The 22,828-nt window shown below is 52.6% G+C and overlaps 1 protein-coding gene across 5 annotated transcripts in view; it reads left to right on the top strand.

The window, feature by feature from the left end:
* The window catches only part of LOC104675947 (translation initiation factor IF-2-like), a 68,052-nt gene that overhangs the window by 18,509 nt on the left and 26,715 nt on the right, over positions 1 to 22,828 (top strand). For 2 of the 5 annotated variants that reach the window (XM_030915002.1, XM_030915001.1), the window contains exon 1: positions 7,301 to 9,179. The exons of 1 other annotated variant lie outside the window; for it this stretch is intronic. In XM_030915002.1, the coding sequence (XP_030770862.1) occupies positions 7,313 to 8,680 (1,368 nt within the window). In that variant the 5' untranslated portion in view covers positions 7,301 to 7,312 and the 3' untranslated portion in view covers positions 8,681 to 9,179. Of the gene's footprint in view, positions 1 to 7,300; positions 9,180 to 9,259; positions 12,188 to 22,828 lie in introns of those variants that run through there. 2 more of the 5 variants (XM_030915004.1, XM_030915003.1) reach the window with 2 other exon arrangements.

The following is a 22,828-nucleotide window of genomic DNA, read 5'->3' as shown; positions in this document are numbered from 1 at the left end:
AGGGGCTGGCAGCCTGGCAGACGAGGACAGAGGATGGGGTTATTGTGATTCTTCAGCTCAGGCAAAGCAGCTTTGTGACAAGGACTCTGGTGGGGCTATTGTGTCTGTGATTTTATACCCAAGGTCTATTCGCCCCAGTCTAGTTTTAGGGGCTGATCAAAATGCACCTGGCAGGGAAAGGTGGGCACCTTGGACGATGGAAGCCACTGCAGGGGAGATGCGGGGAGAGTTCCCAAAGCTGGACCAGCTTAAGGCAGTTCTGGGACCTACATATCAATGGGGCTCTGTTTTGCTTGGAAACTGTTCATAAAATAAGCCTATGTGTGTATGAGTATGAAGGGGTGGATGGTGATGTTTTCCTTAAAGAGACAAAAATAACAAAAGTGCGTGTGTGTACACAGCAGTCAGGGTCCCAAGTCTGTGTAGTATCAGGCCTAGTCACCACTCCATTCACCTGGGCCTCAGTTTCCCCAGTCTTTAAAGAGCTAAGAGAGTTCTTGTTCTGTCTGCCACATGGGCCAGGAGAGTCATGTGAGGCGAGGTGAGAACACGCTGTGTAAATGATGAAGTACTTGCTCTGCACCCGTGAGGTGCTGTCCTTACTACCTTAGGAAAAACCCTCTACTCCGAGGCTGCTGTTTTAGGGCTCAAATGGTTAGTGATTCACATGGTGCCAGGCACTTACTAAGTGATCAGGATGATTTTGTTGACTTGAACCGTGGTGTCAAACCCTCTGCACTGGCTATAAGAAAGAGGTGGGCTGAGAAATGGAGTTGAAACAGAGAACACTGCAGGCCTCTGAAGGCCTTTGAACATGACAACGAGATGGCCCCCGCTTTGGGGGATTGGAGTGGACGGTTTGGAGATCCCCCGGGATATACGCCTGAGAGCCCTAAGTGTTTCTCCCGGGGTCCAAGCCTGTCGTCTGCAGTCCTCCACTGCTCTGCCCAGCTTGGACTGCGTAAGCGTCTACTGGGCCCAAACCCCAGCCCCGTCCACACACTTGGGCCGTCTCTCCTGGGGGACGGGATTGTGTGGCCTCCAGAGCTGCCTGGCAGAGGGCACACCTTCTCAGTGCCCTGGTGCCACACTGTGCCACGCTCCCAAGACCGGCTTGCTTATGCTTTGTCCTGATGATGATGAATGAGGTCAGCCTGGCTTACCATTCACAAAATAATTCTTTATTGCAGAGAAAGCTTTTCTCTATCTGAGATCTCCCCTTGTTATCTACAGCAGTTAGGCTTTCCCTGGCTTTTGGTGTTTGTGTACGTGTCATGAGGAAGGGAGTAACCCAGGGAGAACGCAGGTAGGGCCTGCTCCTTCCTCTGGGCTAGGGGCGTTCCACCAGGCCCTTGATCAGCCCCCAGGCCACAAAGGCAACAAAACATTCATCGCTCTACACACGCCTATGTATATACATTTATGCACACAAATACATATGCGTACACACACACATATCCCAGGATGGTGTCCTGGTGGAGCTAACATTTGATATTCTAAGTATTAAAGTTTGAGGCACCAACAGGCTGTCTTAAAAGGCTCATTCAGCCTGTCTGCCTTGGAGCTATTTTATTTATAATTCTTCTTGTCACGTCAAAGAACTCTGTGTTTCTTGCAGACTGTGTTCGGTGGTTGAGTGTTTGGTTTTTGGCTACAGCCAGTTACTTTTTCCGAATCTGTAGGTCCAGGTGTGCGTTGACAAGGTTTTTCCCAACTTGAGAAGTTTCTCAGGGAGCCTTGGAGTCCTCCTACAAATTTCCGGCATTCTGTGTGTGAGAGACTTCCAGTTTTGGAGAAGTCGAGAGAGTGAGGGAAGGAGCGTGCGGTTCTGGGTCCACTGCCTCCTCTCAGACAGAAAGTCAACGGGCAAGGAGCGCTTGGGAAGCAGCATCTTGCAGTATATTTAGAATGCAGAGTTGAAAAATTGATGGATAAGATATTAGCAAAGGTACAAACCTTTGATGATATTCAAAAACCCCTGCCTCTGTGCATCATTGAAAACCAAGCAACATAGGAGTGAAAATACCTATCCACATCTCAGATTACTTTGAAATCAATTTTAAAAATATATGTTCATCATGTAAATATTATGTAGACGTTTATTTTCAAGGTCAGTGTCCTTTCTTGACTGGTTGCTTACATTACCACTTTTTTGGGAGTTAAAAAAATGAACTTCCATGTTCTTTTAAAATTAGGAGCTATACCAAAAGCTGCTCTATAAAATAACAAGAAACACAAAAGCATTGGTTTTCTTCTTTGGCTTTTTTTTTTTTTTTTTTTGCAGCAATTAAATATTGTCTTGTAGTGATAAGTTAAAACACTTCTTTTCTTTCTGTAGAAAGGGTTCCTATGAAAAATCTGACCTTAACCTTGAAGTTACCCAGATCTAAAAGCTAGGATACTTGGACATAGTCAGGAAAATGAAACTATTTTTATATATAAATTAGTCACCTGTGTTGTGTGAAGTCACATTTGATTTTTTAAAAATAAAATGGGAGTCTCTCAATAAATAAGACCAGTGTGGTCAAATTCCAAACAACTTGTAATTGACAGTCCCCCAAAACCAAATCCCAATTTCAGTATGAGTTCCATTTGTGGGCAGCTTAAGTTTGTCGTAGTAATTTTAAAGAAGTAATCTGTGAAATCTTGATTTTAGTAAAAATTCCTGCAGTCCCTTGCAACTTAACAACCAACCATTTGACTTCAAAATCAGTTTTTTTCTCCTTTTTTCTTTCTGTTTATTCTAGAGGAATTTACCTAGCCCATTGAAGATCTGTACGATAAAATTATAAGTAGCACATAAACTTTTTAGAAAAATGTTAATTTCCCAATTTCTGATTATTCAATTTTAGAAATTATAGAAGTGATCGACTAAAATTAATTCAGCACCCACTTCTGGAATGGTAATTTTTATTTTAAAAAAATTTAGTTTGGTGCCTTTTCTCATTCCTCATTTAAAGTCAATAATCTAGCTTTGGCGTTTGATAGATGCATATATAATCAGAGATACTGGCCCGTCATCCTTAATACGTATTTTCAGATTTTTGCTGTTACTTCTTTGGAATGGAAAAACATTAATCGTAATTCCTCATTCCTCAGGGGAAACTTTTCATACTAGCATGTGTTTATTAATATTATGTACAATATATTCTTATATGATTGAACACAACGCCTGTTGTAGACTTCTAGTTGTTTTATGCGGTCCTTTTAATTGAAAAGTAATAATTAACCCTTTAAGAATGCTTTTAGGGTCGTTAGACTTCTTTTTGAGATACATACGCAGGCACCGCAACGTGAAACATGAATGTGAAGACTTCCAAAGCACGTTAAAGGCGGCAAAGCGCTGCTTACACAGGTTAAGAACCAGACATGTGATTGCACGCGTGTGGAGCTGGCACCATCAAAGCACGATGTGCATGACTCACAGACGCAGGCACACTTAAGTATGTTCTTTACATTGAAAAAGAAAGGAAAGAAGATAGAAAAAAATGGTGCCAGCATGCTGGGCTTTTTTTGTTTGCTGTTTGGGGTGGGGTGCGCTACGGCAGTGTCCGGCGTATGCTTTTGTCCTTAAACAAGCTCGTTCCCTGGTCAGAGTTTCATTATTGTTGCTGGTAAACAAATGCCAAGTTTGACAAAAAACAGTGAAATAAAGCAAAAGATTTTGAAAAATGCTTCATCATGTCAGAAGGAAAGAACCCTTTTCACGGGTGCCTGCTCACATTTCCTTGTCCAGCCTGAGATCCTATTGACTTTGAATTATCTTTTGCTGTTTTACTTCTATGAAAATTATAAACGCATGTTTGTCCAAGGCGGATTGATGCTTGGAGGTTGCGTATAAATAACTGAGAGTGAAAATAAACCCATCATGCGGTAAGAGCGTGTGTTATTATCAAACAGGCCTATCAAAATGGACCCTCAAACCTGCAAACTACTTTGAAACAAAGGCAAAAGAAAAAAAAATCATAAGCCTGCTTTGCCTTTATCCAGAGTCCCCAAAGCTGCTGAGCAACTCCTCAAAAGGCACATTGTCTAGGATGATCGAAGTGGCATCTTATCCAGGAGCCACCGAAAACTTGCAATCTCAAGTTTATTGGGCTGGCTTTAAAAACATCATTATTCTTGGATGTGCAACTAAGTGTTCAGAACCCGAGTGAAAATGGAATTTTTCACTCACACTCGTTGTCCTTGCTTTAATTACATTAAATGCATCTGTTTACTAAGTCCTCCTAACGTCTTGGATACTGAAAAATTTAAACTATTAAATGTCGATCCGTTGAGAAAAAAGAAACTAAACCGAAGCACCCCCCCCTCAGCCTTCTGAGGCTGGACTGTGGGCTAGGGGCTGGCGGAGAACGCAAGGCAGCAGGAAGTTGCCGGCTCCATTCCCATTAGGCAGATCTGGGGAGAAATCAGGAAAAAAATAACTGTATAAAGCTGATACTGTAAACATCCTAGTACAGCAACAGCCTTCCTAGAGCTTATTTTCAAACATCTGACCTCAGGCATGGCTGTGGCCCACAGGCAAAAACCACGTTTTTCTTCCTGGAAACTTGTCCATCATAGTGCTCAACGAAAATGTAAATTTTCCAGGTTTTCTTGTTGATAATTTGAGCATACTTAAAAAAATATTATTTACTTTGAATAATATGATAGCAAATAGACAAAAACAAGCTAACCTGAATATTATCCAGTGGAATTACCTGAGTGCTATGATTTTTGCTGAATAAAGCAGCATTTGATTTCTGCATTTGCAACCAAATTATATGTAAATCCTTGCCAAGTACAGGGGGAAATTTTTTTAAAAAAGTGTGTGTTCTTGAATATTGTTCTGACTTATCTGATTTCTTGCTTTACCAAATAAAAACTGTAAGTGGAAAAAAGGCATTAAATTAACTTATTACGGTGTGAGAGCAAGAAAAAAAAAAACCAGTTAATAAAAAGGTTAGCAAGCCAGTATGATTACACAATGATCTCAGGTGAAAATTACAAAGCTAATATCCTGGCATTTAGTCACTACGTTCAGTAATGATATAGTTGTCAAATCTGTATTTGTGCCAATGGAACAAAAGTTGTAAGTGGCATAATAGAAGATAATCTCTTTTTCTTTGTGGCTTTTTAAATTCAATGTTTTAATCCACCCATTTAATCACAAAACATATATCACATTAGTTATAATATTTATAGTGTTTAGGAACGTGATTATAAATAGATTATAGTGTGGTTGTTAGATGAGGTCTTTTTTTTCCTTTTTTCCCTTGAACGTGTATCTCCGAGGTATGCATCATTTCTAGAGATTGCCCTTGAGAACAGTTTTATTGAGAATAGTAACCATATATTTATGTTCAGAATCCCCATTTGGTCGTTACCGGGTGTGCTCATTATTTTGGAAAAACAAGATTCCATATTAAAAGGCCTGGTGCTTATGATGTTTAGATCTCTGCATTCAGCTCAGTTTCTAAAGCATTTTTGTTCTTCTGGAGTCCCTAAACTTGCTAAACCACAAAATATCTGTAGCATGTTTTTTAAAGTAGTTGAACCATACAGTAACGATGGGGTACAGGAGGAGTTTATAGAGCAGTTAGTGGTTGAGTTCTGCCTTGGTGTGGCCGGGTTAGGAGGGGCTACAGGGGCATATGTGGGGCTTTGGGCACTGCTGCGCACAGACTCATCCTGTGGGAATGTGTGCTTTTACCCCACACTTCCTATCTGGGGCTGAAATTTTTAATAGTGAAGAAAGAAAATTATAAAGCACAGTGCTAGACAGGATTGATTTCCCCTGCTGTATTGCTAGAAGGTAGGCACGGCATGTCTGAGACTCAGGCTGCTGAGAGAGCAGTGCCCTTTTCTGGGGAAGCACAGAGCTCCTGAGCTTCCAGTTCTGGGCCCCACAGCCCTTGGAGCTGGGGGGTGAGGGGGAGACACAGGACCTTCCTCAGGAAAAGAGGGCGACCCACGCCATAGTGAAGCCACCAGGCAGCTGTGGAAAGGGAAAGTCAGTCTGGATTCCAATGAAAAGATTAATTGGAAAACATTTCTACTCCATTTTCTAAAACTGAGTTTTCCCATAGCAAAAAATAAATAAATAAAGCTATCCCTAGAATTCTTTCAGCTTCTAGAAAGAAGATGCTGTACTAAGATTCCAGTCCCCACCGCCCCAACTCCCAGGAAAGCAACTGGGAAGGTTTCTTAACATACCCCTGAGTTCTTCCTTCCCTCCCCCCAAATTTTCTGTGTCACAGGGTGGAGGCAGTGGTGTGTGTATCAGGGTGGCTGGCACAATTCACAGCCACAATCATGGGGGTCTAGCGAGCTGTGGAAGGCAGCTCAGTGGGCAGCGAGGCCCTGGCAGAGTTGCCCGGCTGCCCCTGCCCAGCGTTGCCCTCCTGGGCAGTCTAATCCAACATGAAATGAAGTTTCCTGGGAAGCAGGGCACACGAGGAACTTTTGAATTTACCAATGGCATAAAAAGTATATATATTTTTATGACAACGGGCAAGTTTCAATTGGTTGGCAGAAATGGCGAGATGTGACGTCAAGGGACACTGGTTAGAATGCCAAGGCCGGCGGCGGGGGGTTGGGGGGAGACAAGCACAGAGAGACATTGGGATGGGACCCGGGAGGCCTTGCTTCTCTCGGGCCCTGGCCGCCAACGGGCCGTCGCAGGCGTCTGGGGACGGTCAGCTCCATGCGGCTCTGAGCCAGGGCATGCTTGGGCAGGGGGACCGGGTCTCCGAAGAATGACTCTGTGTCCGCGTCCATCCCCGAGAGCCGGAGGCCCAGGCCGGCCCCTCTGCGGTTTGGGAACCACTCGGGCGCCTCTGTGGAGCGGGCGGGAAAAGACGCCGCGGCCTCCTTGGCATTCTAACCCGTGTCCGGACCCTAGAGGCCAGCCGGTCCCGACCACCTGGAGGGCCTGGAAAGGAACCGTGTGGCTCGGGGCCAGCAGTGTCGCCATCGGGCTCCGAGAGAGCAAAGCTGCGGCCTTGAACTTCTCCCCACAGCTCCTGTGCCCTGAGTCGGGGAAGCAGGAAGTTGTTTCCACTGGGAAGGAAGAGAGCGCGCTCGGAGCTGGGCAGCGGCTCCGGGCACCGCGCCCCCGCCCATCCCACGCCTCCCGGGGCACCGTGAACAACCCCCCAACCCAACTCCTCCAGGCACCTTGCGCGCCCCTCTTACATCTCCCGGCACCGTGCGCTGACCCCTGCCTCCGCAGGCCGGCTCCCGTGTGCCGGGTCCCGACTCCCACCCCTCTGGGCACCCCTCGCTCCGAGGGGCCCGAAGTGTCCTGGAAGCCACCGCGGGGTCGCCCATGCGCGAACTCCACCCTGGGGGAAGCCCGCTGCCACTGTCGGCCCCGAGCGCTGTCCCGGGGCCGCGTCGAGAGGTCCGCGGCGCACACTGTTCCCCGCGGGGACGAGCCCGGAGAGCCTGGCCGCTGTCCGCGGCGCGCTCGGGGCTGCGGGCACCAGGCTGCGGGGATTGCAGGGACCGTCGGTCAGCCACGGGTCCCCGAGCCGGGCCCGAGCGTGCGCGCGCGTCCCGCTGCCCGCAATCATGGCAGCCGGCGCCTTGGAGCGCAGCCGCCGAGCGCGCCCCAGCAGCCGCCTCGGTGCCAGGGCGGCGGGGGCGGGCCGGGCCGGGCGCTCGCGCCCGCCCGCCTTGGCCGCGCGGGCCCCGGGGCGCGAAACGGAAAGCCGCTGGGTCCCCGCGGCGCGGTGCCCCTGCCCGGGGTGGGCGGCGGGAGGGGCTGCGGGGCGGGGACGCGCTGGCGAGGAGCGCCCGGGGCGGCGTGCCCGCGGGGACGCGCACGCGGGGCTGCGGGGCGAGGCGCGGGGCCGGGCGGCGAATCCGCTGCTCGCGCCGCCTGCCCCGCCCGCGCGCGCCGTCCCGGGGTAGGGGGCGGTGGAGGAGGGAACCCAGGAGGGGCGGCGCCCGGTCCTCACCCGCAGCGGGCACGGCGGGGGCCGTGGGCGGCCTCGTTGGTATTCCGGGCGCGGTTGCAGCCCCGACCTCCCTTCAGAACAGGGGTGCCCGGGCGCGCGGGCACGGCCGCCGCTCTCGGGCGGTCTCCGCGGGCTGCGGGGCCCGCAGGCGCCTTGCTTTCCCCGTCCCCTCCTCCCTGGGTCCCCAGTACTCCCTCCCCCGCTCCGATCCGGCGGCGAAGGGGTGGGCAGGGAAACGCGCTCTCTGGGACAGGTGCCAACTCCGAGACAAAAGACATAAAATAGGCGGCAACGGGGGAAGCGCGGCCGGCGCGCTCGGGCGGGGACGGCGCCGCCGCGGGGGCCGCATCCTCGGTGCCGACCCGGGAAAGTTTGGGAAGTCGCCGTGGCGGCTTCGCAGCGGCGGGGGACGCGCGGCCCGGGTAGCCCTCCGCGCCGCGCTAGCCCTCTCCGCGCCGCTGCTGAATAATTCATGGCGCGGCCGCCGGCCATTAGCATGCACCGGGCGCGCGGCGCGTCTGTGCCAAGCCGCCGCCGCATTCGGCGCCCAGGCAGCGCGAGACGAGCGGCCGCGCGGCGGCCGGGCCCACGCTGTCCCCGCGCTCGCCTGCCCGGCGGCGCCCATTGTGCCCCGACCCGCCCCGCCGGGCTGTCCCCGCCTGCATCCCACCGCCCGCCCGACGGCCCGGCTCTGCAAGTCCTGGCCCGCGACGCCCGCCCCGGAATGCACGTGAACTTGGAGAAAGTCGCGGGGACGCGCCGGCCGGGCTCTCCGCGGCAGGGCGTGGGCGTCCCCGGGACGGCGCGCTTTCGTTTTCGTCTGGGACAAAGGTCCCTTGCGGCACGCGGACGCCGTGACCGGGTCCTGCGGGCCACTGTCTGGCGCAGTCGGGTCGCTAAGCGCAGGGAAGCCGGAGCCCGAAGGCAAGGACCGACGCGGCGCGGGGCCGGGGAAGTGGGGCCTGGGCCGTGCGCTTCGCCAGCGGCCGTCCAGAGCAGTCCCACCCTGCGAAGAGTTGCGGGAACTGGCACCGCTCTGTCGTCCGCCGCTTCAACGCGTGAAGAGGGTGAGCATTTGGAACCCAGGACTCAGACCGCTAGCTGAGGGCCTGTGCCGCTCTGGGCACGCGAGCGCGGCGCCGGCGGCGGCCAGGCGCGGTCCTCCCGCAAGGGCAGGGCTGTCGACCTGTGCGCCCCAGGTCACGATCGGGTTCACGGCGACTCCCGAGGACGGTAAGTGCATTTCTCACTTTCGCTACTTAGTGAGTATTTAAATATTAATGAAGAGATCTCTAAGAGGGACACTTCCGTAGGGCAGGCCTTCCACAGACCAGGGAACGCACCGAGGAGGTCGCTCTTGAACCTGAAGCCGCACCAGCTTGCAAAAACTCCACTCGGCATTAATCTGGATCTTGGAATTTGTGAAGCACAGCTTCTGATCTCAGGTGTGCAGGCTATTTGCCAGAGAGAATCTTGTTGAACACATAAAATAAGCGTTAGCAGACATCTTAAACACAATGGGAAGAAAAAAGAAAACATCTGTTTTTAGAATTTATTATTATTATTATTATTATTATTATTATTTTGGTTAGATGTGTTTGGAAAGGTTATTGGGAAGCTACAACTCTTTCCTGGAAAAGTGAAATATTCCATTTAATTCCTAAACCCACGCTGCTGATTTTTTCCTCCTGGTCAGACACTTGCGGAGAGCTGATTTAAGGGGGGATCCTCGGTTCCGCGTTGGCGGCATTTGGGCCGGTTCAGTGAAAGGCCCTTGTGTGGAAGCTGCTGTTTACAGTGGTGTAAAACGAAAAACACTTAATAACTTTTTGTAATAAATGCCCCTTTATAGGTGCCTCACACACAGGCCCAGCCAGTGGCCCTGGGGAGTTTGTGAGGAGCAAGAAAGGGGTGAAGGAATGCTTGCTTGTTATGATTATAGGGTTTCAAGGTAACATGGAGATTAATTTTTTCTTAGTTGGGTTTCAAAAGCCATGGCAGCCTGCAGGCCAGCAATAGCTTCATTTTGTTTTAGTTCATTGGTTCTAGCTCTTTGGGGTTTACAATATGTTTGTCCGTGTGTGTACGGAGCTAGGGTTAAAATGAAACCCCAAACAGTGGGGGATTGAGCCTGCTTTTTAAGATGATTGTGCCACAGGTGCAATTTCCCCCCTGCCCTCCCCACCTTACTGAGGTGGTTTGGATAACCTTGCTGGGTGCTTTCACCACAAAATAATGGGGGGCCTGTTTCCATAACACCCCAGGGCTATGAGCTGGCTCTTGGAGGCTGTGTTTCTGGGAACATGGACAGAGGCCTGGGTAGTCCAGGCTTGCCTCACGCCTCCCTCCCCCTCAGCTGCCTAGTGCCCTCCCCAAGAACCCCAAGGACTGAGGGGACCATTTCAGTCGGGTCCAGCCAGCCACGGCCGGAGGTGGAAAGTTTACCTCTGTGCTGGAGGAACTAACCTTGGCCGTCTTTTTTGTTGGGCTGCTTCCCCCGCTGCCCCGTCGCCCCATTTTGAGTTTTTATTTATGATTTTATGAGACCCAGTTAGCAGACGTGAAACCTGGGGTGGGACATTCGGGGGCGATCTCAGAATCGGGGTGCAGCTGCGGAAGGCATGTCATGATAGCCGGGAGCTCCTGCTTGGCATGGCGTTGGCAGTGATGAGGTTGGTAATTAGAAGCTCAAGAAGTTCCGCCGGGGCCTTGCCTATAAAATGCTGGAGACGTTTACCCGGAGGCCACAGCAGACTGGGAACGTAGCACGGAGGACAGGAATGGTGTGGTGCTCTGCTGAGGCTGCGGGGCGTCCCTCTGGATTAAAACAGATCCCGAAACAAGCGGCATCCACCTCCCCTACCCGACAGGCCAGACCCGGGGCAAGCCAGGCAAAGGTCTGAGCGTCAGAGGAGGCAGTCTCCAGGGCCGCTGAGTGAGGGCTGCTATTCGTCAAAGCTCCAGAGCCCCGTCTCCTGCCACATAGTGTGCCCCTGGCCCATGAAATGGGATGAGGTCAAGATTTTGCAGCCAACAGTTGGGGCCAGCGCTGGGCACAGAGGCCCTGGCGAGGCCCTGTCCTGCCTTTGTCCATGTTCCTTCCAGCCAGCTCAGCCTGACAGAGTCTCAGGGTCCCACCAGGGGCTTCGCAGTGGTGGTGGAATCTCCCATCCCGGCACAATTCATTTTTGAGGGCACACACACAAAAGAGAAGGCTCTGAAAATGAAACTGGCACTTGTCTGTTTTTTAAATCACTTCTGGATTTAACATCAAGAATGTGGAAAGCAGGGGGCCAGGGCCACATGCACTATGGTGTGGGCTGGTAGAAGGATGGGCTTTTATCTGGTTTTGTTTTAAACCAGGGCCTACCCCAGGATAGTCCCTTGCCTGTGCTGGGGCCTCACCAGGCTCCAGCCCCTCCTGGGTGAGAAGGGTCTCCAGGGTGCTGGTGGGGGCGAGCTGGGCTCCACTTGGGCAGTGCCCCTCCGCCATGGTGAGGTCTCATGCACACTGCCTGAGCAGGTGCAGGCTAGCAGTTTGCCTTGCTCCACAGGAACAGCATGGTGCTTTGCAGCAGGGTTACTTTTTATGTGGTTTGCACCTGGCTGGGTCAGGCTGTCTGTGTGAACCTTTCTCACTCCCTCCGACCCCTTAAAGGGCACTGGGGCCTGTCCCAGCCCATCATGGATGGAGCGTGACTGGAAGGCAGACCGTGTGGCCCAGGAGGAACTGGGAAGAGCTCTGCCCACCCAGATCACCCAGATGGGCACCCTGCCTGGGCAGGTGCTGCCTCGTGTCCGGTGCAATGTCCTCTCGTGCAGTGTAGACGCATGCCTGTGCTGGAGGGTGGCCTCTGGGAAGCGAGGGGTCCTTCCAAGCCAGGCAAGAAACACCATAAAGTCACCGTGCTTCCTTGGGGCGTTGGGTTTTGAGGGTGCTTTGCATGTTTGGGGAGAGAGGAGAATGCTCTTGCCGAAATCGCAGCAAGCTGGAGTCAGCACCCTGGGCTTCAGTCTGCCCCTGCCTCTCCCTGGGTGACCGTGGCACATTTGAGCTCCTCCCTGAGCCTGGATTCTGAGCTCTAAAGCGGGAAGAGTGTTAACCCACCTCAGAGACCTCAGACATTATTTCCATAAAGCACCATTCCAGGCACGTTGTCGGGGAGGGGCAGGACATAAATGGCTACTGCTATTGTCACTTATTGTTGTCAACAATAATCACTGTTTTTGCTTAATATTTATTTTATTTACCACTACTATTGTTTTATATATTCTATGATGTTATATTCTGAGTAACAGATAACCCAACTTCAGTCTCACCAGAAAATGAACCAAGAAGTTTACTCTCCCGACCCCACAGGTGGGAGCAAAAGTGGACCTTGATGGTATCTCTCAGGTGGACTGGCAGGGGCTCACAGAGCCACCACTTTCCTCATCACAGGGACTTGGTGTGAATGTGGCTTCCAGATGCACCTCGCACCTCACATTGCGTACACAAGATGAGACCAGGGTCTCCTTGGGGACCTGGGAAGTGCTGACGGAGGAGGCACCCCTTCCCAGGGGCAGGACGGAGAGCACACCTGGGTGCTGGCCTTGGGTCTGACCTTTGTCCTCCCACTCACTTCAGGGGCAGGGGTAGGACGTCCTGATGCAGGGTCCCAGAGCGGCCACACCAGCCACCAGTGTCCTCGCTGGAAATGCAGATGGTGATTTGGTGAGAGGGTTTCACCACTCTGACGAGCTAATTGTTCTTTGCCCTGGTACGTTAACCAACATGCTTGCTTTGGAGAGTTTTCCCTCCTAGCTGGTCGTTCAGGAAGACCCAGCAAGATCATCCTTGCTGAAAACATCTTGTCGGAATAAGAGAGAGCCCTAAATGGCATTGGTCATGGTTTCTGATGTTACAGAACTGAGCAGAGAGAAAAAGCAACAATTGTCTCCAAGCAGAGACAATGGATCTTTCATATGAAATATTTATTTTCAGAGCTGCCCAGTGTTCCCGGGGCTGGGACAGTCCATGGAGCTCGAGCGTCCGGGAGTGGCAGGCCCTAAATGTGTAGTTGGGGACAGAGATTTAGAGAAGAAAAAAGAAAGTCTCCTGCCCCGTGGTTCTTGGACAATTTCAGTGGGCACGTCTGGCTTTCTTTGTTGAGTGGAGGCTAAGCTTGCACGAGTTAATTTTGTTTTCTTCCATGATTTCTTTTTAAAAGCCGCAGGGCTTCACTTGCGAGTGCTAGAACGATGGCCAGGTTTGGGATGGTGGGCCGGATGGGGCCTCCCTCGGCCAGGCCCAGTTGGCCTTAGCCAGCTGGGTCACAAAATGGAAGTGTGAGGAAAAATAGAGCCCAGAAGAGGAAGGGTCTGTCCCCAAAGGGCTAAGGGAGAGGCCATCGAGAGGGCGATTTGGGCCAATATTTGTGGTTTTCCAGTGTCTACTCCTCCCCAAATTCCATTCTCAGATGAACCTGGGAGTGGCGCCGTAGGTTGTGGGAGAGTCCAGCCTGACTTGGTGAAGCCACGCACAAGCAAACACCCTTCCGGGCTAGAGAGGGTGTTTTTGTAACTCTGACAAATGTGGCCCAGAGTCAGGGCTCCGTGAATATTTTCTGAATTGATAGAATGAAGAGGCCTACACACGAGCCATCCCCCGGCCCCTTCTCCGAGGTGCTGGAGGAGCTGCCCCGGGAAAGCCAGGCCAGAGCCCAGGCTCCCCTTAGCAAATTTGGGAGGAGTGGGCCCTGCTGGGGCTGTAGTGAAGCATTCCTGTGGTGCCAGGGGAGTGTTGGGAAGGCTGAGGTGGCCCATCGGCTGGGGACACCCAGTGCATTGGGGGACCTGTCTGGACACCCCAGCGAGGCCTTGAAGGAGTACAGATGAGGGAGTGGCCCTGATCAGGTGGGGGACCAGGGTCACCCAAGCAGTGTTCTTGGCCAAGTATAATATTTGGCTTCAGAAATGAGGGTTTTTTTTTTTTTTGTCAATCGGCTGTCACATGTTTTATTTTGCTTTCAATGCTAGAGCTTCTCAGTTTGGCCCCTGTAGCCCTTTACGTCAGCCCACTCAGAAGAGAGCTCTCTTTCAGGGTGTCCAGGAGCCTCTGATGCTATAGGCAGAACTGGTATAATGGAAATCATGAAAAAGAATGAAATCTTGTGACAATGGGCAAAAAAAAATAAACCCAAAACCAGGTGTCTAGTCACTTTTTTTGTGCATGGTGGGAGGCAGTTTGAAAGTAAAACGAAAATTGGGGATGGGAAGCTTCTCAGTGGGGTCTGGACTGGGGAGTCTCATCTTTCTGACCACCCAGGAGCCTGTGTGGAGAGAGTGGCTGGGCCCACTGTCCAGCCAGCGCCGAGAGGATTTCTGAGTAGAGATGTGACCGCAGGGTCACCCGTTAGTGTCGTAAAATAAGACCGGTGGTTGTGGTTACTAAATGTGTGCATGAGATCTACGTGGTAAAAAGGCCAAACAATTTTTTTTTAAAGCAGTGATAGAATTTTCCCTCCAGATTTAAAAAGAATCATCCCTGATGCTTTTGGTTTTCTAAAACCAGGGCTTTTTTTTTTTTTTTGCCTGTGGAACGCCCTTTCCTTAATTCTGGCATTTCAGATGGCAGGAAGAGCATTTAGCTGAAATATTTACCTGCTGATTTGGGGCTCTTAAATTTAGAATCCCCTTTCATGTGTTTAAGAGAGATATTTACATTCAAATCAGCCTTTTATAATTACATTTTAAATTATAATAAAATGATGGTGCCGGCGCTCCAGTTTTCCATGTATTTTAACTGTAAGAGAAGCTGTCGTGAATTGAATGGGGGCTGCCCATCACCCAGAGCCCCCCCCCGCCACCCACCATGTGGGTTCTGGCCTGCAGTGCACACGTGTGTCCTGAGCATGGCGGCTACACGGGTGTTACCTGTGGGGCCCTCCCTCCAGTGCCAGGAGAAGGGCCCGACGGGGATTCTGGCCCCATACAGTGCGATGGTTGCCCAGCTTCACCACCTGCAGCTCCATCTGAGAAGGGCCTGATACGGGCTGGGGTCCAGGCCCACTGCCTTCGTGTCCTGAGCCCCACAGTGGCCTGCAGGCCTGCTTTGGAAGCCATTATCTCCTGGACGGCCAGCTGGGCATAGCAGTGGACACTTCTGGTCGAGGCGGTTCTGCGGGTAGGGAGACTGTCATCTCCTCCTGCAACCGTAACCCGGGCCCTGCCTCCCCTGCTATGCCCCTGTGGGTCCCACTGTTGCCATCTCGTCCTCAGTGGCTTCCCAATGTTGCTTGCTGGCAGAGCAGGCCCCGCACCATGGAGCATGGGGGACCCTTCCCCTCCCAGGGCCAGACTCTTGGCAGCCAGGCCAAGCCGCTGCTGGAATGGAATTCCCGGCGTTCCTGTTGGGGCGCATGGCATCAGAATCCTACCTGCTTTGTCTCTGGCATCAGCTGGCGAGCCAGTCACGTGGCCGTGTGCGTGAGACCAGAGCCCAGGACTGAGGGCTCCTCCCGGGCAGCTTCCTCCTCGCTCACTCACCCCCACCCCCTTTTTTTGGCTTTCAGCAGGACCAGCTCTGAGCAGGCGTAAAACAGTGTTAAAACAGAATCCAGGCAGCAGGGAGCTCCTGTCCACTGCGGCAGGCTCTCACAGTCCACTCGGGCTCTCGCGGTCCACCCAGACCACCCTTTACCTCGAGTCCTTATGGACAGAAAGGCCCTCATGTGTCCCGTACACCCAGGAGTCAGGCCCAGAACAAGGCAGTGGTCACTTCATGCCATTCCCTCTGGTGCAGAGCTGGCCCTGCCTGCCCCCAGACGGCCATGGGGTGGGTGGCGCCGCTTCCTGGAGAGCCCCTTCCCACACTTCCAGCCTTGTTACCCACTCACACAAGGACACCCCAGTGGTCACTGCTGCAGCTCCCGGTCACATAGAGGGTGAGAAGGGAGAGCTGGACAAACAGGTGACCCAGCAGACCCAGCCTGATGCCCGCAGGAGAGAGCAATGGGGTCTGATATTTTGTCTCCAAATGAAAGAGCCACAGTGAAACCCCAGGCCTGCCAGCCCCAGTTGTAGGGCCAGAAAATGGGGATGCTTCCCTGAGGTAGTGGCAAGGTTTGGTTTTGGTGAAAGGCAAGGATTTGTGAGGGTCTGAGAGGGGAGGGTGATGGGCCTGGACTCCACCCCGACGCCCTGTCCACCGCGGCTGCCTGGCCACTCTTGGACTCCTTGGCGTCGAGCGCTGACTGGGTGCTTGCATGGGGCTTGGGGCTCTGTGCATATTAATTCTGCCACTCCAGCAGCCCTGAGTGGGAGGAGCCATTATCCCCTTTCTATAGATGGGGAAACTGAGGCAGGCTTGCTCATGGTGAAGTGGCCAGTCAGACACAGGGCCAGATTCACACCTGCAGCCTGGGTTCCCGGCTACAACAGCGCCAGCCTCCACAGGCGTTAGAAGGGGGCTCACTGCCAGGGCCCCGGCCAGGGCAGCTTTCAGGGTGGGGTCTCTGGCCTCATCCTGGAGAAACGGCCAGGGTGCTGGCTGCCTCCTGCTGAGCCTGGCGTGGGAACAATGTGGCCTCTATCCCTGGAGTGAGCCAGGCCGCCCGGACGCCCAGGCCCTCAGAGCAGCCCGGTCAGGCAGGCGCCCACAGCATGGCGTCCAGGCCACGCTGCCCGTCCACGGGGTGCAGGCGCCTTGGCCAGGCCCAGGCGGCCGCTCCCCATGTCCTCCCTGGCCGGCCACTGAGTGGCCAGACGCCGGCTTCCTCCTCCCTCTCCCGCCCGGCCAGCCTCCTCCTTTTTGGTGGTGGGTTTGGGGGCCCGGCCCACCCGCCACTGCCACGTCTGCCATCCTCCCGCACCCACGAGCATCTTTCAAAAATTCCCGGTGGGCGGGGCTGAGCTGCAGCGGCCGCCTCTGCCCCCCCCGGGCAGCCAGTGCCAGATGAGAGCAAGAGACAAAAGTAGCATTTTCCTCGTACTCCGGGGCTGGCAGCAGGGCCTTCCCCCAGCACCACATGGCTCCTGGCAGCCCTGCCCCCTGTGCCGGGGTGGCCGAGGCCCAGCCGAGCCCACTGAACCGAGGGACGGTGACGGCCAGAGACCAGGGGGCCCGTGGGCCCGCAGCCGGGGCTGGAACCGGGCAGCCTGCTGGCCGGCAGGACCTGCCCTCCTCCCCCGCCCGGGTGACCGGCCGGGCCCATGGACGTCATTTTCACTTCCTGGCTTTGGAGAAGGCGCCTCCATCCTCCGGCACCTCGGGTAAGTCACCTTCTTTCCTTCTGTCGTGAAGACGAGCCGAGGGTGCTGCCATCTTGTGCCCCGGTGCCTGTTACGTGTCCTCCCTCTAATTGGTTCTCCAACTCGGAATTCTATTTCAGAGCCCTCCATCTTCCGTGCAGGAAGCCCTGCCAAAAACTGCAGGGAAAATGCAGAAGCCAAGCCCGTTTACTTTCAAGATCCAAAGCTACAGGCTTTAGAAATCACAATAAAAATGAATGTTTATTATTTCACAGTAGCTGCGTCTTCCATTATAATGGGAACAAATGCTTTGGGAGTATTAATAGCCATGGCCTACTCCTGCCTGCCTGGTTGTGGCAGTTTGTGTGTGGGGTCTCATTGTTATTATTATTATTATCATTGTCTTAATTTTTGGTGGCACCAGGAGTGGCAAAGGGAAAACCACCAGGACCGTCCACGGCTCCTCCCAGCAAACTCATCGGCAGGCAGGGCCAGGCCGGCACCCGGGAGGGAGGACTTTGCATCTAGAAACAGAGGCCCTTTTATTTTGTCCGGCATCTTTAATGCTACCATGTCCACAGTTTAGGGATCTAGTTCTTTCTCCCTTTCGTTTTATTTTTTGGGAAAAAAAAAGAAAGCAAGCTCCTTTTGGCTCTCAGCTCAGCGTGGGGAAAAATATTTTAGGTTGTTTTGGGCTTTGTTTTTGAGCACTTATTTCAACTTGGGGGTTCCGCCTGAAAGTGCTATGCCTGTCTTGTCACCGCCCTGCCCGCAGACTGCATGTGGGGTGCGCTTGGGCACTGTCCACTACACGAACCCTTGGGGATGTCCTGAGTGGCCTCATGGCCTGCCCATGTCCTGGATCCCACCCAGTTCCTCACCTGCAGAGCTGTTGAGGGGAGATACCTAGGTCGTCCAGGGCCTGAAACGTGGCCAGCAGGGCTGGAAGTCCCTCAAAAGCCTTTGAGTCCCCCCGCCTTGTCACTGCTGTCCCGGAGTTGGGTTCGGTGGCTGCCTGGGTGTCCCTGTTGGTCCCTGGCCCTCCAGAAGTGCTGGCTCTTTTGATTCCAAGGTGGGCTTTGCAGAGCGCAGCCCCATGCCCACCTCCAACGCTCTGGCAGGCTGACAAAAGCGTCCTGGGATGCGGCCTGGTTCCCCACCCTTGAGGGGAGCCAGGGTCTTGATTTATAGAAAATGGAAGAATCAGACCCGGAAAGTTCTAAACAGCACTGAGAGGAAAACTCCCATGGAAATCCATCTTTGTTTTCCCAGTTCGGAGGCGCGTGGGCCCTGTGTGCGCGGGCCTGGGTCTGAGCGGCCGGCCTCGGCAGACAGCATCAAATCTGTAAACGGAGCTCAGCTCACACGAGGACTCTCCGCGGCTGCTTTTGTTCGTAGATGAGCCAGCAGTCGATACTGGAGGGTCTGGGGCTGCAGAAACAGGCATATATAGCAGAGATAATTAAAACATTTCATGATTGTGACAGCCACATTCTGCTGCTGCAAGCTGGAGGATTCATGCCACCCAAATATTTAGCAAGCATCAAATAAAACACTGGTGGCAAAATAAAAGTAATAGAGAAAAAAAAAAACAGAGCATAATACATTTCAAAGGCAAAAGAGTCAAGGAGATAGGGAATGGGCCGGGGGGAAAGTGGGGAGAGTTCAGCATTTTAAAAGAATTCCCATGTTTAACAGCTGGCTACTCATTTTTTTTTTTTTTTTGGTATAATTAATGTAGGCAAATAGAGCCTTAATCCTAAATCCTGGAATGAAAGATGGTCAAATTTCCTGATCATTGATTTATCGTTTTTGTTTTTTGTTTTTTTGGACAGGGTAGGGGGCAAGTAGCAGAAAAATCAATTAATTCACATAAGGAAACATTTTCGTTCTAAATTAATATTGCCACTGCAGTTAAATTTATCTAGTATTTTTAACATGTATGGATAACACACTTTCCTGTGTATACCTTGGATACCTGGGACCATTGTATGTGATCAACTATCATCTTAGTTTTTTAGCTTGGCTAACACTTGACCCCTCCCTGCCACCTCAAAATCAGTAAAATGCTGTGGATTCTGCTTTTTAAAAAATCAGGCTAAAATCTCAGCATTCTCCATGGCTCCCAGTGCTTCTCAGCAGTTTTTTTTTTTTTTTTTTTTTTTTTTTTGAAGAAAGTACCACGCAAAGCACTTTTCACATCATCGCTTCTATATAAATTCCACTATAGACTGAAATTATACATTCTCGCAGCACAGATGGGCTGGTCTGTCATTACGGCTGCTGGGTACTTGTTGGAACACACAGCATATTTCAATTGTGGAGTCGACAATTTCGAAGAACTGGGGTCAAAATAAACAAGTTGCATTTGTGTATAGAAACAGACTTATTCAATGATCTTCTCATCCCCTGAAAAGTTCGACAGAGGAACAATCATCACCTTCATTCAACTTTAATTTAATTTTTGGTCTTCATCTTTTAAGACCCCATGTGCCCTGTGTCAAAGACCCATCAATGTTTTAACTAATTACCCATTTTTCTCTTGTGCTGCAACATCAACAGTGGGACACAAGATTTAAATTCAAACTCCTGGGTGTGGTTTTTAATATCTTTTGACTGCAATTTTAACATCTTAATAATTTTAATATCTTTCTAATCTCTATAGGGAAGGTGTTAAATTTCTAACTGTTCTGTGTTGAGTTGCATATTATTTTGAGGCCTTTATGAAAAATCAGATGATGAATATTTAGGATGGTCTAAAGACATATTTAAATCCAAACACCATCCACAAAAAATTCAGCAGGTAAAATACGTAAAGTAGCCATAAACTTAAAAAAAAAAAATTATCTCACCAAGATAACGAAGTGCAGAATTTATTGGTTTGTATCAGCCTCCTTGAGGGCAGAGCAGTTTTTACAGCCACAGTAATTTGCAAATGATGATAACTGTTTATTTTGCAAATATGCTCATATTATGATGTAATCAGTGGAGGCTTCTTTCTTTTCCCATATGTGTAACTGTTTGCCTCTGTGTTTCTAAATTCTGGATTCAGGCTCTGCAGTTTCTCACCGGCTGAGACCACGTTCCCACGTTCCTGCCTCAGTGGCAGTGGCCGGGAGGAGGGAAGGGCGCGCACCCTGTATTCCCTCCTGTGAGCTCCAGCCGCCACATGCATTTGTTCACAGAAGCACTTTGTTGTGGCTTGTTTATTTGAAGGGATGGACCTGTTGGCGGAGATGTTAGCAAATAATAGGAAAAGTAAAAGTTGATGAAATTCGCCAGAGCTGCTTGGGAGCCAGCTCTGCTGTCTGGTAGTTTTAACGACGTCATCCCTTCCAATTCTGGTCTTTTAGCCCTATTGACTCCCGCCCTCGTAGCAAGAGGAATATGGCCCTGGTCTGGGTGCTCTAAAAGATGAGGCAAAGTGAAACGGCCCCAGCGTTTGGGTCTCAGAGCCTCTGAGCAGCGGTGGGCGTGGCCATGGTGGTAATAGTAGCAATAGCACTGTCTGCTGCTCTTCACAGACGCCCGCTGTGTGCGGTGGCTCCTGCATTCAGAAAAGCGCCAACTCTGGGACCCAGGGTCTGGGTTCAGATTGAGTCGTCTTTGTTTCCGGGCCGTATTGATCAGGGGCAAGTCATTTCACCTCTCCAGCTTCATTTCCTTATCTGTAAAAGGGAGGCAGTAAATGTCAACTTTCTGAACATACGGAAAGCTGGGTTCATGGTGAGCACCCCATAAATGCTATTGCTTCCTTGCCTTATTTCTGAGGCTCAGACTGTGCCTGCAAGGGGGCATTTTTATCACCTCCATTCCACCAGGGGAGGCAGCGAACCTCGGAGAGGCTAAGTGGGTTCCCCGAGGTTCAACCAGCCGATAAGGGTTTGGCCAGGACTTGAACCCAGCCCTGCTATCCTCCAAAGCCCACGTGCTGCCATAGCATTCACTGATGAGTGTTGCTGCACATGTGTGTGTGGGGCCCCGGGTGTGGACAGCATGCCTGTACACAGAGCTGTGTGCGTGTAATGTTGGCACATGTGCACAGGAGTCCTCTTGTTTCTCCATTGCGTGAGGTTCCTGGTAGGTCGGCAGTTTCCAAAGAGGTGAACTGGCGTTTGGAGGTGCATTTGTTTGAGTGGGCCGCACAGTCCTCAGACCACCCCGGGGATGACGGGGCCGTGGGCTCTCCACCGCCCCAGGGATGCCTGTGTGAAGAAGGTTGCTTCTCCCCAGCCCAGGGCTAGCCAAAGCCGTCAGTGGGTGGACTGGGTATCCAGGCGTGGGCTTCTCGTAGGTGCTCAGCACTGCTGAGGGAGGCCCTGGCTGAGTGGCCTGCATGCTGGGCCTTGGCCAGACGCGCTGCTGCCTCCTTATGTGGACAGGCGGTTCTGGGCGCCGGCCATTTGCAGACTGGGAGGAGTGGAAGTGAGGCCTGCAGGCCCTGGAGAGGAAATGGCGGCGTGGGCAGGCCCAGAACAGGACCGGGAAGGCGGGCCGAGGGAGGGAGCGGCCTGGAAGGCCTCTGTCGGCCGGTCAGCGTGCTGGCGGCCTTTCTCCAAGAAGCGGCCAGCTGGCCGGGCCTTCCCGGGCAGGTCTGTGTGTCTGCCCACATGCACACACGTGTAGCTACGTGCCAGGGCACAGGGAGGTTTAGCGGCCTTATTTCCTAATAGGGAACATAGCAGGGCCTGGGGTTTGATGAGACGGTGTAAACACCCAGCACACCTTCAGACAAAAGAGACCGTGATAAAAATGATTCTTACTACAAGGCCTCAGCTTCTGTCTTTAAAATGGGGCTTCCAGCCTCCGCCTCAGTAGACGGTTGGAGGCACCACATGAGATCCTGGTCAGGGGAGCCCCTGGTCTGTGGAGACCCTGGTTCGTTGGTGTTTCCCTTGCCGTGGCCTGTAAGACGGGACAGGAGGCCCGGGCTCTGCGGTGGGCTCGTCTCAGCCCGTTTCAAACCCTACCCACCGGCTTCCCAAGACCTTAACAGGATGGTATTACCCGGCACTCGCCCAGATGCCAGGGTGGCGCCAGGTGAGTGGCAGTTTCAGGTGGTCCTGGAGAAGGGTCCCGGAATCAGCTCGTATGAGTCTCTGGGTTTCCGAGCTTCAGGGCGGGCTGGATTCAGGGTGTGGGCTGGGCCAGCCGTTCCGGCAAAACCCCAGAAGGAATCCACAGGAGGCGGGGACCGGGAAGGCAGCCGGGTTGCGCCAGTGCCTGTGAGGGAACCTCTGGCCCCATTTCCTGGGAGCCTGACCCCGCCCTAGGATTCCTGGAGTGGGTGTGCCCACGCTTCCGGCCCAGACGTGGGTGGAGGGATCCCACCCTGCCAGGCCTCCCGCCTGCGCGGCTTCTTTCAACTCGACGGGAGGAGGACTTCTCCTGGGCCTGGTGCTTCGAGGTCCAGACAGCAGACGCTGGCGCCTGTGACCCCGCAGCGAACGCCCTTCAGAGTCCGTGTGGCCGCATTTAGAAGCCAGGGCGGCGTGGAGACGGCGCCCTCAGCTCGAGATAGTAAGTTGCCCAATGCCTGCACCTGTGGAGACTCCCAGCACCTGGTAGGTGGGCCGCAGGGGGCTCGGGCCTCCGTACAGGGTCTCCAGCACCAGGGGTGAGGTCTCTCCTGTGACGGGCTCAAATGACTC

This window comes from Rhinopithecus roxellana, chromosome 13, assembly GCF_007565055.1.
Source record: "Rhinopithecus roxellana isolate Shanxi Qingling chromosome 13, ASM756505v1, whole genome shotgun sequence".
Taxonomy (NCBI): domain Eukaryota; kingdom Metazoa; phylum Chordata; class Mammalia; order Primates; family Cercopithecidae; genus Rhinopithecus; species Rhinopithecus roxellana.
Note: the sequence above shows the minus strand (reverse complement) of the source record. Positions and strands in the feature narration are given on the sequence as shown.